The sequence below is a fragment of the Porites lutea genome, chromosome 10, assembly GCF_958299795.1.
Source record: "Porites lutea chromosome 10, jaPorLute2.1, whole genome shotgun sequence".
NCBI classification, from domain to species: Eukaryota; Metazoa; Cnidaria; class Anthozoa; order Scleractinia; family Poritidae; genus Porites; species Porites lutea.
The window spans coordinates 31314886-31332988 of NC_133210.1; the positions used below are offsets into that span (position 1 = coordinate 31314886).

Genomic DNA, 18103 nt, shown 5'->3' on the forward strand with positions numbered 1-18103 from the left:
AGTTAAAATCGTTATCCTTAGATTTCCGTCCAAATGGATGTTATTCTCTCTGATCTAACCACCGAGTCTCGTGCTTTTCAATGATCTTCCAAGCTTAAGATTTAATCTGTGAAAGTTTTGAACCCAGGAGTCATTTCAAAAGTAAGCTGAGTTTGTTCGTCCGGGTGAACGTGGTCCTGAATAGGACTGTTGTTGTTGACAGTGACTGACGTTTCGACAACCTGAGCGGTAGTCATCTTCAGAGTCAAAGTGAGTTGTATCACGTCAGTTGATGGTATTATACTCTGGTTATTGATCTGAATACCATCAACTGACGTGATACAACTCGCTTTGACTCTGAAGATGACTACCGCACAGGTTGTCGAAACGTCAGTCACTATCAACAACAACAGTTCTATTCAGGGCTACGATCACCCGGACGATCAAACTCAACTTACTTTTAAGATTTAATGTTATTAAAAAGATGGATGAAGTATCAACCCAGCCAGTCTTTTCTGTTTGAGGATCAGGTTCACCCAAACTGCTTTGTGCACCGCGGGTACATGATGGACGAGAGAATCCACTTAGTTATGGCCCTGCAAAAACACAGCTGCAATCACTGATCAGCTTTTCTTGTTTTTATTACGTTACGCAATGAATTCTGGGAGGCTTCCCATGACGCCCCACTGCCTCTGTGGCATCCCGTAGATCTTGAATTCCTTTCCATCGCTAGAATCGTAAACAAGGAAATAAAACACCCTTCGCTTATCAATGTTATGCAAAACTTTATATGCTAATAAGCTTTCGAGAGGGAACTTTAAACACATTGCCAAAGGCACTTCTTTCGAACCTGGATTGGCTTAAAAACAAACCCCTTTTTCTGTCTGCTTTGTCTTGGGTTTGGAAGACACAATTGTTTTCCAGATTCAGCTCTAGCTAAACACAATTAGACTCCAGTTTTCAACAATGCTTTAAAAGGTCAAGTATAATATGCACGTGACTTTGTTTTCGTTCAGCAAAGTGCTTCACCCACTGTTTCAATACTAATGTCGCAAACGGGTAAGTAAAACTCTATTCTCTCCTCTCCGTTGTCTCGAACTATATGTAAATTGAACCCCAGCACTGTTGGTTGCGAATGGTTTACTACCGACCTTTATACCAACAGAACCAATTAGAAGACTACATGAGTTTTTTGTTATTACTAAAGCTTTCCGAGAAATAATCTTGGCCTATCATGTCCCGAATCGACTTGAACCAATATAATCCACAACGGAACTTGTTGTCAAATGCATATTTGGCTATGGTTCAGAAACTTATGTTGTTGTTGAGCGAGTTCAATTGTTTGAAACCAAAAGATTTGGAAACGATTTCCTTTTATGCACGTGGCTCTAACAGATACTACCCATGAATAAGAGAATATAAATGTTTCGATTAAGCATTTCAAATCATTTCGCTCTGCGGTAGGTGCAGTGTGTATAAACGTGATCAGTGTTCCGCTGTGAAAAATAAGTACCGTGGCAGCTTCGAGATGAAACCGGCAAGAGAAGTTGTGTGAAGTGCATTGTAGAGGCTTTTCAAGAAGACCAGAAGTAGCTACAATACAGTCAAAGAACAATTCTTTTTACCGCCAGTGACCTGAATCTTATGAAAGGTGAGCCATCATAGATTTTAATAACTCCCTGCCAGCTGCCCTGCTTTTTCATTTTCATCATTATTATCCGACCAGTGATGGTTGTTTTTGTATGTTATCGCAGTCAACGTTTTCAAGACGAATCGTTTTTGAATTGGCTAGTTAACCACAACGGAAATGATAAATTAATCCATCGAAAATCTCTCTTGCCGTTGCAATTTTATGAATGCTATAAAGGAAAGCGGCTCTTCACTGAAAGAATTGCATACAGTCACAATTGGCGGGCAGTCTTCATTTGCACAAAAAATGTCCAACGATAGTTCCGATTGCTTAAAGGTAATCTAAAAAGTCTCTGAAAATTTAACTTATGTAACGCTGAGATATAACATGAACCTCTGGTGAATACATTGCTGAATAAGAAAGGTCGCCTTCTCGAGTGCATCTTGAACTCTCTGTGTTACTCGTCTGAAACACTTCTTTATGGTTCACACAAACAAACAATTTGGATTGTCAGTTGTTTGTATTTAAAACATTTCCATCAAATTCCTGTTCCAAAAGGATTCAAAAAGTGCCCGAACTTTTCATGGAGGTACCCACCCACCCAGCAAAGGACCTTGAGTCCATTGTTGTCGCCGTTCGCTAATCTGAAACCTAAACAGTGAAGTGAATAACGCGAGATATGTAATCAAAACTTCCGCAATGTTGGTAGTGAACATCGAGTGACCTCGAGGCCAGGTTCCTTGAAAGCTGATTCTTTTGCATTCTCCTTACTTCATTGCTGCACGTCGACAGATCAGTCAACAGAAACGTGTGGAATTTTTGCCTTTGTTTCATTATCCCTTTCCACCTGTTTACAACATAAAGCCTTTCAACCAATCAGAGAAGATGCGACACTATCCATGCGTGACACGTGCGGAAAAAGGATGCGTGTTGGCCGAGCCCTGCTGCCCACTGCCTGTGTGCCGGTTTCGTTTTTCTAGGGTCTTTGAGCAGGATCGATTTCACTCACGTCATCTTGACCGAACAAGCTTGTTAAATAGTGAAAACAAAATTAGTGTTTTCCCGCGGGACAAATCGGGCGATCTCGTACAGTCAAAGTTAGGCCCGTCCTGTCCGTTCTGGTAGCCAGTCGTAACACAGGACTCACTTTATCTCGCCCGCTCGCGAGGCTGGCCACCTATCAGTTAACGAAAACAGGTAAAAGTGACCTATAGTAGGCATTTTAATATGGGCCTACGGTCCAGCTGATTAAGGAGTTTAAAGCTAGCTTAAGCAACGGAAACGTGAACGTAAAAAACAACGACAACAGCTGCTCTGCACGAGCATTACACCTGTTTGTACACTGCATTTCTTTGACATCTGATGCACGACCACGACGTATAATTTCCTAATTTGACGTTGTGCAGACGATGTGAACACAAGACACGAATTTTCTGTCCCTTTTTGAATTTGGATACAGTCCTCAAGTTTTTAACTCCCGGAAAACTCGCCCACATTTGACAATTTGAGCGAGACTAAATAAAGGCGATAGAGTTTGAATGAAGGCAAATGAAAGGAGCTGTGTTATGAATTTTATCAACATTCTAACAGTGGCAGCTGCCACCAAATTGTGTGAAACAATGAAATAATTGCTCTACGGATGGACAAACTTCAGGAAGATTAAAACAGATTGTAATCGTGGGTTTTCGAAAACTTGTTAGCCTAACAGTTTTTCAAAGTTCATTTTTGTTGTTTGTAACGTTTCATATAATCAACTTGTGACTCAGTATTTCTTTAACAAGAAGCTGTGATTTTGTCATTTACAAGTAGTTTCTCGTTAACGTTAAGTTCGGCACAGTGCGTAAGGAAGGAAGGAAGAAAGGAGTCATGGATGAGAGGACAACAGACGTACACTCTTTACAATATATATTAACATGTTAACAGTGCTGAAGCTCGGACGTCAGCATACAAAGACGCCATTGGCGGGGGCTATCGGTCCATTTTTTATGAGCTTACTGTACCCACCCAACTCATGATGTGAATGATGTGTGAAGGTTGGCCACACCACCGGGGTCTACGTCCCCTATTCTTTTCGAACAGTGGGGTGGGTTCTTTTACGTCCCACTAGAACATATAAGTGTAAGTGCTATGACCTACGGTTTTTCGTCCTTATCCGAGAGGACTAGAAAGTAGACCGGCGCTCTCCCGAGTTAACTGAGCTAACCAGGCGGCGGTTTTGGCAGCGTGATTGGCAATATTAAAGAATGTTATCAATTTAAATTTCTGGAAAACTACCCACCTACCCCTCCCCTAAGCCAATATTGTCACTTAGTTCACACTTAGCGCAAAATGTTGGGTTAAGGAAGGGGTAGCTGGGCAGTTTCCCTGATCCAAAGAATGAAACAGGCAGCCGCGACATGGCCTCTTAATTTTTTTTTATGGTGATGTTTTCTCAGTCTTTGTCGTCTTCCAATTATTTCGGATATCTGCACCCCCACCCCCTTCCCCCACAGTCGCCCTTCGGAGGTGGTCCCCTCTGCAGCGATTATTATGTTTATTTCGCCAAATAAGCTACTTCATCTCAATCCTTGTTTGTCTAACGGACGCAAATCTGTTGATAAAAAATATCACTTATGGAATCCGGAAATTCCTGTCTCCGTTTCTTAGCAAAGTGTTGAATTTTAGAGATATGATAGCAGGAAATTTGTTTTGTTCAGTATCTATAAATGTAACTGTATGAAAATGTTGAGTCTCTCTAAAATTGTCTTCCGACCAACGTAGTTTTTCAATCAGTTAAACCCTCCAACAAAATCTCTATTCCTTGACAATATAATACTATCAGAGATTCGCAAAATCTCCTGATGGCAAACAGGTTTTTTTTTTTTTAGTTTTCAAGTACCACTCTCGAAAAAAGTCCAATATTACAACCGCAGTGGACCTTGGTCATCAACAACTTATAATTTTGACACGCAAAAGGTGCTGTTATTTCGTCCGGTCACTTTTACATACGTTGTTTTGATGCATAGGAAGAAGTAAAAAGCCAATTCAACCAAGGTTTATTGGTAAGCATTTATCTTTTACTTTGAGCAATCAATCCAATTAACGTCCAGATAATAACTTGGACTGATCAGATGGGTTGAAAAAGATAGAACATGTTTCATGACATGAATCTTCAGCTACTTCTGTAAACTGAGGTGGCTCGAACTTTGGAGTCGGCAGTTCAAATTCTTACGGTATGACCATTCAAATAAAAGCTATACTGAACAGTACTTTCGGATTCCAGTGGTACTGTTTATTATGCTGTACAAGGTGTTTCTAACTTTTGGGTCTGTGGATGAAATCCTAGTGTGACCATTCATGTGAAAGCTGCTGAGCAGTATTTTCCTGTTGTGTTGTTTATTATGCTATAAAAGGTGGTTCTAACTTTTAAGCCTGTGGATGAAATCCTAAAGTGTGACCATTCAAATGAAGGCTACTGAGCAGTACTTTCCCGTGTTGCTGTTTATTATACTGTACTACTTCCCTGTAGGTAATGAATGATATCCGATGATAGTTAGACGCAAATTCAGTCACTTTGTGGTGATGAATTAATCCCTCTAACCTCTCCAACACACTCAGTTAAGTCTAATACATCGTATTATTTCGGCTCTTGATTTATTTAAGTCTCTTAAGCTTACTTCGATGTCTAAGAGCTCTTTTAACTTTATATTTTGAGCCGGCTGGAACATTTTCCCCATTGATCTGACGCAAAACTGTTTTTCCGGCAGCCCCCATCTTCTAAACTACAAGTTCTGTTCCACACAGCGTTTGGATCATGGAAGATATTGAACTTAGTCCAGAAATACCAGTATTTATGGACAAGAATGTTTGTAAAAATATCGCACACTCAAACTCTACCATGTACACCATATAGTCACCCTTATAGTATTAATAGCAAGTAAGATCTGTTTTCTGCAGATTTCCTTTTTAGCGCAAAAGTGGCAAACTTGAAAGGGAGATTGAGCGACGGTTAGCTGAAATTTTTTTCTTTTTGGTGTAAGTTATAAGTTGTTGACCAAATGGCCTCGAAAAACAAAAACCACAAGAATAGTTAACGACACCGCAATAATTCTATGACGGCAAAAAAGGCTTGACCAGTGGGGAAAACGTGTTAGTAGAAAACCGCTTAGTTCTTCCTAAAAATAAACTAACATGGAATCTGAAAGCGCTAATTTTGACGAAAAAAATTGAAAATTGAAATTAAATATATGAAGACATCATCCGAAAAATTTTTGATCTGTTTTTAGTTATAGAGAGATTAAGTAATTACCTATTCGATGTATATTGTGATTTGCAACTTTAGAAAAGGTGAACGACTTTTAAGACGCTTTTTTTCTGTTTATTTCTGTACAATTACAAACTGTCTAGACTGTTTAAATCCGTTTTTACTTATAAACAAAAATTGGCAGCTGAATTTTATTGCAGCAATATTTTGTAACATTATAGTGCATCTCACGTTTAGTAAGGCTGTATTTTTGTTCCGCAAAAGATCGGCAAAAAGTGAAAAATCGCCACAAAATTAGATTTCTCCTCGCAACCTTAGTAAATAAATTTTGAGCCTAAAAAAATCTACATACTTTGCGGAAATGAGTTTTATGATTAATTGTTTTGTTACGTCTGAGTGCTCTTTCTGTTTGATGGTGTACATGTGATTCAGCCTCTGTTCCTGATCTTTGGACCATGTCAAGTACATAGAAGAAAAATACCCAAGCCTTTAGTAAACAAACTCTGTTGGTTCAAAAAACGATGTGTCTTCTCTGATCGGCATATCAGATATACTTTACGCTTGCCCGCTTTGTCGCCAGTTGTCCGAGTTTTGTGGATCTCGCCCCTTTTCCCGTTTTCCTTTTCTGATCAAACTGGCGAAAACTTTTCCAATGTTAAAACGTTTTCCCATCCATTTGAATGCAGATTAGCAGATTACATCAACAACAACCCAACACAGACGGGAAAAACAAACAAAGGTTCCGCAGAGGCAGAGAAAGCCGGCTAGCACGCGAAGATAACTATCAAAGCTTAGGGACGGTGTTACGGGTCCACCTAAAATCTTCAGAACTACCATCGCTAACCTCTTGATCAGGATTTTGTTATGTGAGTACTGATTTCTATCTTGTTTCCGTTTCAGCGCCGATTTACATAATACAGTGATGATACTAATGCAGCAATGTTTTTTTCAAGGAGATGACTTCACTGCCACAGAACTGAACGGGTCACAGATCTTTTAGAAATAATTCACCTCGTTGACAAGTTACGTTTTCTGAGCAGCCGAATGACGTTGCATTCATGTTAAGTCACTCTGATCTCCGCCGGCTGGCCGGCACCATTTAGCAACTTATAGGCATTTGAACTAATCCAGCCGCCGATCGATTGTTTTTAAGTGAATCAGTACTAAGGGATTATGTGAATAAGCACTTCAAACGTCGTGTACTCTTATCTCCAAAACGTCTTAGGAGGTAATTTTAGTTAGGCCAACAGGTTTATAACTTTGGTTTTCTTTTGCCGATCTTGGTTTTGTTTCTTCATGACTCCATAACTTTTAGTGAATCGACTTTGATTATTGCCCTGACTTGACTGACCACGAAGAGCTTTCACTTTAACTCACTGTACTGGTCACTCTGACTGTATACCTACTTAAATAGAATTCCATGCTTCACAAAATGTATCAGTTGCGTGTCTGAATTCTCGCCATTGCCTAATTAACAAACTGGATTTTGTGCTCATCCATGGTAAAGCTCTTCTTAACTCTTCTGTAAAGCATCATATCATCGTTTGCTCCTCAGATCAAAGGTGGTTGATGCTGCTAAGCTTCTGTTGTGTTCCAAATTCTTAGTCTTTGAGGCATGCTTTACACCTTTTTACGAGGAAATAATTAAAGCGACAAATTTTCTGTAACAGTCTGTTATCTGAATTTCAGGTGTTTCAAGCTTCGTATCCAAATACAGCGGTGTATGGAAATTTTAGAACAAACAGAGCAGCCACTCTAAAAAAACAGTTTAATTCAGAAGGGTTTTACAGAGGAAACCACTTCCGAGGTCATCATTGTCATGATTCTGTATTTCAAAGGTTTTCCTCAGCGCCATCACCAAGCAAACGCCTTCAAGGTCTTTGTTAACTCATTTCTCTTCATATCCTCTTTAACAAGCCTCTGTTTCGGCCAAATATTTGCCGTTTCACCTGGTTATCCGAGCTTTTCGACTAGGGGAAAATCTGGAGACATGGATCTCGGTTATAATGCGAACTTCCCTGTTGATAAACCATCCGATATTGTTTTAGGGGGGCTATTTCCCATGCACAATAAAAACATCACAGAACATGGCTCTACTTGTGGGAGCCTAAACGTGGAGCGAGGTATTCACAGATTTCAAGCTGCGATATTCGCGATAGAAGAGATCAACAGGAACCCTGATCTGTTGCCAAACATTACCCTTGGCATGTCGGCGTATGATACTTGTGGAAGAGACACTAGAGCTTTAGAGGAATCGCTCAAGTTTGTCATGGAATCACTTGCTAAAAATAGGACCGTAAGCTGTTCAAATGCGTTTACAGCGTCTTCCTCAATGAAAGAACGAATCATGGCAGGAGTTGTTGGAGCAGCAGCAAGTACTGTTTCCATCCAAATCGCAAATCTCTTAAGGTTGTTCAAACTACCGCAAATAAGTTATGCTTCTACTTCAACAGATCTCAGCGACAAAGCAAAGTACGATTTTTTCGTGCGCACTGTACCCCCTGACAACTACCAGGCGCGCGCGATGATCGATGTTGTGCGTGGATTAAAATGGACGTCTGTGTTCGCCGTGAGTTCCGAGGGAAATTACGGAGAGCGGGGTATACGGGAATTTACCAATGACGCGAAAGCGGCAAATATTTGTATCGCGGGGACGTTTAAGATTGACGGAGGTTCGAGCGGCGACGAACAAATCGCCAGCATGGTCAAAGAATTTCTGAAACGCCAGACTGTCCGTGGAATTATTTTATTTTGTACTGATACAGACGCTAGAAGAATCCTACAAGAAGCTAAACGTCAAAGTGCCGCTGGTAAATTTACATGGATAGCGAGCGATTACTGGGGAACGCGGAAAAAAACCATTGACGGTCTCGAGAAATACGCGGAAGGAGCGATAACAATAAGTTTGACGGAGGCAAAAGTTACTTCGTTTAAACAGAACTTCACTTCTTTAAAACCTAATAACCACAGTTTGCGAGTGAATCCGTGGTTTGAAGAGTTTTGGGAAACGCAGTTTAACTGCCGCTTGAGCGAAAGTGCTTGTCGCTCGCGTTCTCTTAAAGATATGGACATGCGCATTGATGATAAAGTGCCTTTTGTTATTGACGCTGTGTATGCGTTTGCGCATGGCCTTGACGCCATGTACAAAAGCTTCTGTCCAGCTAGGAACGGCCTGTGTCCTGAATTGATGAGGCACTTCGATGGCAACCAGCTACGAGACATACTTTTTAACGTAAGCTTCACTGGAGAAACTGGCTCAGTCAGCTTTGATCGCAACGGAAACGGCCCGGGTAGATACGACATTTATCGTCTGCAAGGCGGGAAATACGTAAAGATAGCCTCTTGGGATGATAAACTGTACGATGCACAGAAACTTTACGATGGAGCAAAGAACGGAACGGCTTTGTCACGTTGTGGAGTTCCTTGCACTGCTGGTCACTACAAAGTGTTTGATTTTGACGGATCCTGCTGCTGGACTTGCAAGAAATGTCCTGAAAATAACTACGTGCAAGGTATTTTTTGTTACATTAACTTAAGCTACAGTAAAGCGGGCAACAAAACACTTGTTTTGCATCATTGCTTCAAACAGAATTGATTCAAGGTACTACTTTGGATAATGCTATCGCTTACTTTCTAGACTTTCCATGTTGCGCGGAAAAACTGAATCAAAATTCATTCCCCCTACGCACAGTCCATTTGAGACAACACCGACCAAATCTCACGTGCAACATAAGGCTGGTCAAGGAGATGCTCTGTCTTAGTTGTTAAGAGTGCTGTCCACTGGATAAATCACTATCTAGTGCAAAAAGCATTTGGCTTTCACACACTTATCCACCGGATAAACTATCCAGTGAACCGCTTTTGAAAGACCGGGGCCATTTTGTCAGAGGTTTGAATGTGCTCCAGGATTGAAAAAGCTCCTTTATCCTCAGTTCTGATTGGTTGACCTGCTTGCTTATTTAACAAGAACAGAAACCCCAGGGGCACCCAACCACAATTTTCCGAAAATATCTGTTCGGAAGACGATTTGAGATCTAGAATTTTCGGAACATTTGTTGTAAAATTTTTTGCTTGCCTGCCTCTCCTAGGATTTTCGAACATCTAAAAACTACTATAATTGCCCATTTTTAACGGATTTTTACCCTCAAAAGGTCACCTAGAATTTTCGGGAGCCTTTTTGCTGGCTGAAATTTTCGAAAAGGTAAGTTTTGATCCCTATAATTTTCGGATCACTAGACTTTCAGCTAGGAAATCCGAACAGATGAAAAATTTTTATGGGATAAAAATATGCCTATATCTACCGTTTAAATACTAAAATACGTTTAACAATGCTATATTTAAGTGGTTTTGATTTACATTATCGTTGGGTGCCCCTGAAACCCTACTTCCAAGACAATAAAAGGTAGACCATACTACAGCGATCTCGGTCTACACAATTCCAAAGCGAAATAAGGCATTTTGACGTGTACAGTTAATAATGACAATGTTATTTTTATTTTTATGTACAATGATTACCTTAACTCCACAGGTGAGGTATCTTGCAAGCCCTGCGAACAAGGACAACGGCCCAACGCCGAATTCAGTGGTTGTGAGTCGCTCCCTCGACGCAACATCGCACAGAGCTGGTTCATTATGGTCATGGTATTTGCGGGCCTGGGTATCATGTGCACAATTTTTGTAGGGACATTATTCTACATCAATCACGACACCCCCTTAGTTAAGGCCTCGGGCAGGGAGCTCACATGCGCACTTCTTTTTGGTTTACTCTCTTGTTACGTGTTTTCATTCTTCTTGCTGGCTGAGCCGTCGACTGTGGTTTGTGCAATCCAGCGGTTTGGTCTTGGATTTTCGTTTTGCGTGTGCTACGCGGCAATTCTGATTCGAACCAGTCGGATTGCAAGAATTTTTGAGAAGAGCAAACGGTCAACGAAGCCACCGATGCTCATCAATCCGGCCTCACAAATCGCCATACTAGGCGTATTTGTTTGCGTCGACGTTGCCTTCGCTGTATTAGGGCTGGCAAAATGGCCACCGGATACTGTCCTTGCTTACCCAACGAATAAAGACGTATTGCTAATTTGCAACATTCAAAGTTACGATCTTATCTTTGCGTTGACGTACAATGTGATAATTATTCTTCTCTGTACATTTTACGCGTTTAGAACGCGCAAAACACCCGCAAACTTCAACGAAGCGCGGTACATTGGCTTCGCTATGTACACGACTTGTATCATTTGGGTCGCATTCATTCCGGTGCAAATCGGCGTGAACAAAGACTACGCGACAATAACCCTCAGTATCAATACGACTCTTAACGCTACAACGCTACTGTTGTGCATTTTCGGACCTAAAGTGTACATCCTGGTGTTAAGACCAACGCGGAATCTGCGCAGTAAGTCCCTAAACAGTTGGCGCTCTCATGAAGCTGAATTTCACAACACCACAGGTAGGGACTGTCACTCAGGGACCCTGGATGGGCCTTCGAGTCATTGTACAGTTACAAACTTCTACTATGAGAGTACAATATGAATCACTTTATAAATATGACTTGAGAAGATAATTTGTGTAGACCTCTGTGTAATCTAATTGAAAAGCACTATCATGAGCGTGCTTCACTTGATACAGTCAAACCTCGGACGGCCCTGCTGAGCGGTCACCCTCCATATCACGGTCACCGGACAACTTCCCAAAATTTTCAGTTGCCTTATAATTTCTGCGAAGTTGACCTGTATATAGCGGTCACTCTGTGTATAACGGTCACCTTGCCATTTCCCAAGGGTGACCGTTCTACACAGGTTTGATCGTATTGATGTTTTGCTAGATGGTGAATTTACCACCTAGGAGTGTGATATAGGTGCGCGTTCATTGAATCTTGACACCAGGTTTGCGAATGTTGGGTGTCCGTGGAGCGGGGTCACCAGTTGTGTTTACTCCTCCTAACATCGATAAGAAAGGTGTGAATGCACGTAGCTCACAGGTAAAGATAACAAGTTCTGTGCTATTCTTTCGTTCCACTTCGTTTTTTAACTCTCTCCACCAAAAAGGTTTCCACGAAATGAAACAAAAGGATTTGTCAGAAACTAAAAGTGATAAAACGGGGACGATAGGGCGAGGAAAATGCGCTTTTTCTTTGTCCACTTTCCATCATTTCTCGAACACTTTCTTTCCCACTCCCCAAGCCCCTTGGGGCACCAAAGAGATATTGGAGGAAATCTCCGAAGCGTCCACGCAAAAGAAGTGCTCATACAGTTTTTTATTCACCTTTGTTATTCTGTTGTCACACAACAAGTATTCCGTGATGTTTCTCTCGGCTCCATAATTGGTAGAAAGGTTTCTGTCACGAAAAGCCCTTTTGTATTTGTAAGAGATCTACATAGAGAGTAAAACATCGCCCTATGTACCCATATGCTTGAAGTGTCCCTATGTGAGGCAATATTCGGCGCAATCGCGTGTTTGGTTTGCTCGCGAGGGAGCGCGTACACGCGAACACGCTATTCATGGTCGTTTTCATTTAGTTCCAAGGTGTGTCTAACCACTTAATTCACAATTCGTGAACACAACCATGGCCGCGAATTTCTCCGCTGCAACAGCAATATGAAAGTGCAAGCACACCACTCTAGCTATTTCAAATTTTGGTGAGGTGTTTAAGGGCGCCATTTTTATTATGTAAGTGACGTTAACGTTGTCTTGTAAGAAGTTTTGAGCAAAAAAGATGTAGCTAATTTTCCAGTGTGCAGATTCCTAGGATTTCAAGAGTTATTTGCGTTGCATAATCGTGAGTCTGCACCTTTATTTTCTGTCTATCATCCTTACAGAGTTAGGGAAACTGATGTGAAACATGTGTTTATTTTTTAGGCAGGGAAAAGTCAGAAAGCCAAACAACAGATACAAGCACCAAAAGCAACACGTCCACAGAGCTTGGAATCGAAAATTTGGCGATAGAAAGTGGGCATGTTCATTTCAAGTCTACAGTTTAAGAGAACATTTACACATAAAATTTTATCCAAGCCTAATCCTTGATTACTCTGTTTTCTTTTATTGTTCCTTTCGACCATTGCTGCTATGATTAGTATTCATTCCGCGTTTTGCCACTTTTGTCAACAGCACCAAACGTTTTCCCGCCAGGATTGGCTTCTGCGTCCGCTGCCATTCCCAGCTACTTCCTTACACGTGCTACACCCATCCGCGTGTTATTTACCATTACACATGAAATTTGTAAAAAACAGGTGTGAATCCAGTTACTCGCCAGAATTGTTGTGCAGTGTCAAAACAAACATCTTAACAACACTCAACAACGTTCTGAGTGCTTTGAAATGGCACAAAAAGACTTGTAAAAGACTATCCTTCTGTTCATGCTCGCCAACCATTCGTTACCTTCATTTATGTATCTGTCACGAAATTGCATCTAACATTTTCTAATTTGCCAATTTTTTTATGAAGGGAGTCAGTGTTAAGTTATTTAGGGGCAAAAATTTTGTCTTAAGTATTAACTAAAATTGGTAAATTGTCAAGCCGAGATATGTTCCCCTCGCCAAATGTAAAGTAAAGTATCTGATACTAAAATCACTTGTAGATAGTATTTAAAATGATATTAAAGCGGGACTTATGAAATTTGAATCTTTCTTTACGTGTAATGTAATTGAAACATTTACGAGAGTAGACTTTTGCTAAAAAATATCAATTTTATAGCCATTTTTGTTGCACCGCCGGATTTGTCATTTTGTGAAGACCGTGTTGGCTTAGCTGTGCATGCAGAAGTCGTCAAATTTTGATCCACTACTAGACAAAGGTGGAAGATGGTCCATGTTACAAATTTTGAACCTACTTCTTTAACCCTTGAAACGCCCGTAACGTGCTTTGTACCGCTTGTGACGTCACCAGTTTTAACGGTCAAGGACAACTTTGTCATCTAACTTTAGTAGGAGGAAGAGATCTTTCATTCCATACCAAAATAAGCGCGATTCAGTCAAGGAGGCCTAGAAACCGCAGAAAAAAAAAAAAAAACAAAACATGTAACGTTGACCCGAAAATTCCGATGAAAATCTTGTTCCACTACCTACTTACTCTTCCTGCCTTCCATCTAATCCTACGATTCTAAGCAAAACTAGCAAAAGGGGCAAGAATAGCGAAAGAACAGAGGACTCGGAAAGAAGGCGAAAGGTTCAAGACTGTGTCTCGAAATTTGTTTTCTGTGAATGCCGAAACTTCGGAAGCTGATATCGGAGGATAGAAGGCAAAGAAGTGCTCGACTTACAGACCGCGTTTTAGGCCATTTTGAATCGTTATAGCAATACCAAGACCAGAAAATGCCTTGATTAACTTCTAAAGGCGTTTTCCGGTAAAATTCCTAGAAGCAAATGAGTTACTAATCCTTTTCCTGACAGCTCTCCTTCCCCAATGTTCAAACCAACACCTCTTGAAAATAAGTTATCAGGCAGGGGTGTTGCAAAAATGTCAAGTACTGTAACTTTCTCAACCCACTTCCAAGTGTCTGGATATCTTTTTCCTTATTCCTTAGGTATGAAAGATCCACGGTTTTGGTGCTTCAAACCTTGCACACAGCAACTTATGGTTTGAGAAAAAAAGAACTATTGTTTTGTAATCTACATAATTCAAGGTTGGGACTTAGTATGTGCAGACTGTAGTATGTCTAACATAGCAAGCTTCCCATATGTCTGCATATAAGCCCAGCTAGTAACGTCTGCAAAGCAGGGCCAGTATCCTTGCTCTATTTAGGCCACCAACAGGCTCAACAAATTACCAGATATGCATTTCAAATTTCCCTTCAACCTGCTTGGCAAATCAACAATGACATTTTTAACAGGCCAATCATGGCATGTACTCAAATCCAGGTACACAGGTGGTGTCCAGAACAAGGATTTCAGGGCTGTTTCGCTGATGGACTTAACCAGAAGTATAGCTCTGCCTGTGGTGCTGGCTAGTCTAACATCGCGTTTATAATAATGATTTCCTTTAGTAACAAAATAATCACACTTCACTGTCCACAATAAAAAAAAAAACGATAAGTTTATTATTCAATGCCTTAAGTATATGACAATTTCTAATTCTGACTTTGAACTATAGCACTTTCCTCTTGCAATTCATCATCAATATTATCCTCATCATTTCCGTAAACAACCCATTTTCCATTTTTAACAACCGGCAGCTTAGGCAAAGGTGGTAGCGAGTTATCTGTCAGTTCAACATAAGCCATATTTGGAAATGTCGATCTTGGTGGATTAGGAATTTTGGTAATTTGAACAAAATTTCCATATCGGTCCTTGTATCTTTCCTTCAGAGTGGTGTAAAGTTTATCCAGTGCTTCTTCATTCTATGAGCAACAAGAACATAATGTAAACTGCTGTTAGTTTGAAAATATATTTCTTCAAAAGTTTGTTACTTTTGCCTAACATGGGGACTGGGGGGTATAGAATGACCACATCAACAAAAACACAGAGTTTTTAAAGTCATACATACACACTGGCCCCACTTGTTCAAATGGTGGATAATTCTATCCACTGAGAAAATCTCCATCTAGTGGATAACACAGTTGGTTTCTCTAGATAGTGATTTGTCCAGTGGACAGCACTATCCCTTTTTTTGAACAAGCGGGGAACTGGTAAGTAAATTTTCATAAATTTCTAGCGATAAATAAAAAATTTCTTACTCCTAGCAGCATCTCCAATGCAATTTTCTTGCATCTTTGCATGTATTCTTTTTCTCCCTGAACTTGAGGTGGAACAACAATCTTTTTACTCATTCTGTTGATTAAGCGCTTCTTGATCATTTTTTCTGCGGCCTCCTTCTCAGTCAGAACCCAACCGTCCTCGATCATATCTAAATCTGGAGGTGGATTTCGTCGCTGCATCAAGGTAATAACCTGAAAATGGTGGAGTTATAGGTATAATGTAAAGAAAAATTTCAATTGCAAAAAATGCAGAGCATTATTAAAGTAGGCATCAAGACTTACAGTGAGAGATCTACCTTTAGACAAGGTGGTCACTTTGCCAAGAGTTGGCATTGATGTTTATTTTATGTTTGACTGTTGAAATTAAAACAACTTGCACACAGCATTACTACCCTGAGCACAAGTATTACATGGCTTTATATGCTGGAGAAGGTGCCACAAATCACCTTTTTTTGTAAAAGCAATTTTATACCTGTGAACTCTCACACATTATGAGTGGCTCTCATGCCTGCGGACTTAAGACATCAGTCTAACACATCGAGAACTATTTCTCCTGCATGAGTGACACAAATGCAGAAAAATCGTCCTTTAACACACAATGAATGATGACAATTCAATTCAATTTCCACAACAATAATTATTCCAAAAAGGAGCTGAATAATGACTCTGTGTCCTAACAAAATCAAAACATGCTAAGATTGTTGTCTTTCAAATAGCTTTGGAATTGCTCATAGGTCGTCCAAAAATATTTGGACATTTTTGGCAAGGTTCTGATGTCAGCATAAATCTTCCAAAGCTGATGGGATATTTTCGGAAACCCCGGTCACAGGCAAGATGAAAATCTCATGCCTTTGACTCAGAAAACATTGGCGGGTGCCGATTTGTTAAAAGGAATATCACTGCAATTCTGGGGTAAGTTCCATAACCACTCACATGCAGTGCTGTCAACTTTCCTGGATAATCCAGGAGACTCCAGATTTTGGACCGTATCTCCCGGTCTCCAGATTGGGGTCTGATATCTCCCAGATAATCGCCAAAGTTGCTATTTCTTGTGGACTCGACTTTCCAACTATAAAATTTCAAATATTTTGTATTGTTTGAGCTACTGTTAGCATGGAACGTTTCCCCATAAATTCTGGTATGCCACTGCAATTTAAGCGATAATGTGGCTAAATATGAACTGTTTATGTGCTATATACATCGATTGGAATCAACGAGCATCTTTGGCACAAATGACATCATTTCTTGTGCAATATGATGTCATCTATCGTTTCTTCCCTATCAATTCTCAACATTTGATGACGTAGGGGGGTTGACAGCCCTGCACATGCAGCTCTGTTTGTAGTTCACCCAGGATAGAGCCAGCCCTGAGAAAGAGATGGCCTGGGTGACATTGGCGAAAAGTTTCTTTATCTGATGTGAGGAAACAACGCAATTAATGCGACTAGGAATATGCAGAAACCTTTTCTAGCCTCTTACCAGATCACCATATTTCTTCAGTTGTAATGCCTTGTGATGTGTAGTTTGTATGCGCTCATGTTGTACAAGGGCTAGCACTAATCTCTTTATCAGATCCGTGCGAAGCTTTACGAAGGGATTGATTCTTTTCCTCGTGGGAAATTTTCTGTGAGTTTTGTAGCGTACAGGAATCATGTTTATGCAGGGTAAAACAGATTTCAGGAACACACTCTCGCCAGCAATTCTCCACAAAACAGCAGCCATCTTGAATTTTGCCCCCAACTGGTCGGCCTGGCTACCTAGTATTTTTGGCAGCAATACCTATGTACAGCGGAGTCGTCAAGCGAAGGGGTAGGTACTTCATATATGATTATTATTATGTACCGTAATATACTTATTATATCTTATTATATAGTATTATTATATACAACACCATATACCCCTATATACCCCTATACAACACCATATACCCCTATATACCCCTATACAACACCATATACCCCTATATACCCCTATGCAACACCATATACCCCTATATACCCCTATGCAACACCATATACCCCTATATACCCCTATGCAACACCATATACCCCCATACAACACCATACACCCCCTTACATCACCATACACCACCTATACATCACCATATACCCCTATATACCCCTATACAACACCATATACCCCTATATACCCCTATGCAACACCATATACCCCTATATACCCCTATGCAACACCATATACCCCTATGCAACACCATATACCCCTATGCAACACCATATACCCACATACAACACCATACACCCCTACACATCACCATACATCCCTATACATCACCATATACCCCTATATACCCCTATACAACACCATATACCCCTATACAACACCATACACCCCCATACATAACCATACACCCCTACACATCACCATACACCCCTATACACCACCATACACCCCTACACATCACCATACACCCCTATACATCACCATACATTCCTATACATTCCCATACACTACTATACATCACCATACACTCCTACACATCACCATACACCCTTATACATCACCATACATTCCTATACATTCCCATACACTACTATAAATCACC

The 18103-nt window shown here is 40.5% G+C and overlaps 2 protein-coding genes across 3 annotated transcripts; one reads left to right on the forward strand and one right to left on the reverse strand.

Moving 5' to 3' along the window:
* Positions 1-4480: 4480 nt before the first annotated feature.
* Positions 4481-13469, forward strand: LOC140950357 (metabotropic glutamate receptor 3-like). Of its 2 annotated transcripts, XM_073399565.1 has the most exons (5): positions 4481-4650; positions 6539-6718; positions 7542-9364; positions 10381-11298; positions 12708-13469. In XM_073399565.1, the coding sequence occupies exons 3-5, from the start codon at positions 7672-7674 to the stop codon at positions 12827-12829; spliced, it is 2733 nt and encodes a 910-aa protein (XP_073255666.1). In that variant the 5' UTR covers positions 4481-4650; positions 6539-6718; positions 7542-7671; the 3' UTR covers positions 12830-13469. The 2 variants fall into 2 exon arrangements, with proteins under 2 accessions (XP_073255666.1, XP_073255667.1); XM_073399566.1 differs by lacking the exon at positions 4481-4650 and having other exon boundaries at positions 5926-6718.
* Positions 13470-14853: 1384 nt separating this feature from the next.
* Positions 14854-17306, reverse strand: LOC140950550 (uncharacterized). The gene is made up of 3 exons (XM_073399790.1): positions 17020-17306; positions 15520-15732; positions 14854-15183 (listed from the first exon to the last, which is right to left on the reverse strand). Exons 1-3 carry the CDS (start codon positions 17260-17262, stop codon positions 14914-14916), a joined length of 726 nt encoding a protein of 241 aa, XP_073255891.1. The 5' UTR covers positions 17263-17306; the 3' UTR covers positions 14854-14913.
* Positions 17307-18103: the final 797 nt, after the last annotated feature.

Excerpts from the sequence above, each read along its gene's own strand:
- LOC140950357 (XM_073399565.1), top strand. The coding sequence starts at position 7,672 with ATGATTCTGTATTTCAAAGGTTTTCCTCAGCGCCATCACCAAGCAAAC. Across the intron at positions 9,365-10,380 it reads TGAAAATAACTACGTGCAAG|GTGAGGTATCTTGCAAGCCC; the intron begins GTATTTTTTGTT and ends TTAACTCCACAG. Across the intron at positions 11,299-12,707 it reads TGAATTTCACAACACCACAG|GCAGGGAAAAGTCAGAAAGC; the intron begins GTAGGGACTGTC and ends TTTATTTTTTAG.
- LOC140950550 (XM_073399790.1), bottom strand. The coding sequence starts at position 17,262 with ATGGCTGCTGTTTTGTGGAGAATTGCTGGCGAGAGTGTGTTCCTGAAA. Across the intron at positions 15,733-17,019 it reads TGAAGAAATATGGTGATCTG|GTTATTACCTTGATGCAGCG; the intron begins GTAAGAGGCTAG and ends CACCATTTTCAG. Across the intron at positions 15,184-15,519 it reads CATTGGAGATGCTGCTAGGA|AATGAAGAAGCACTGGATAA; the intron begins GTAAGAAATTTT and ends TGTTGCTCATAG.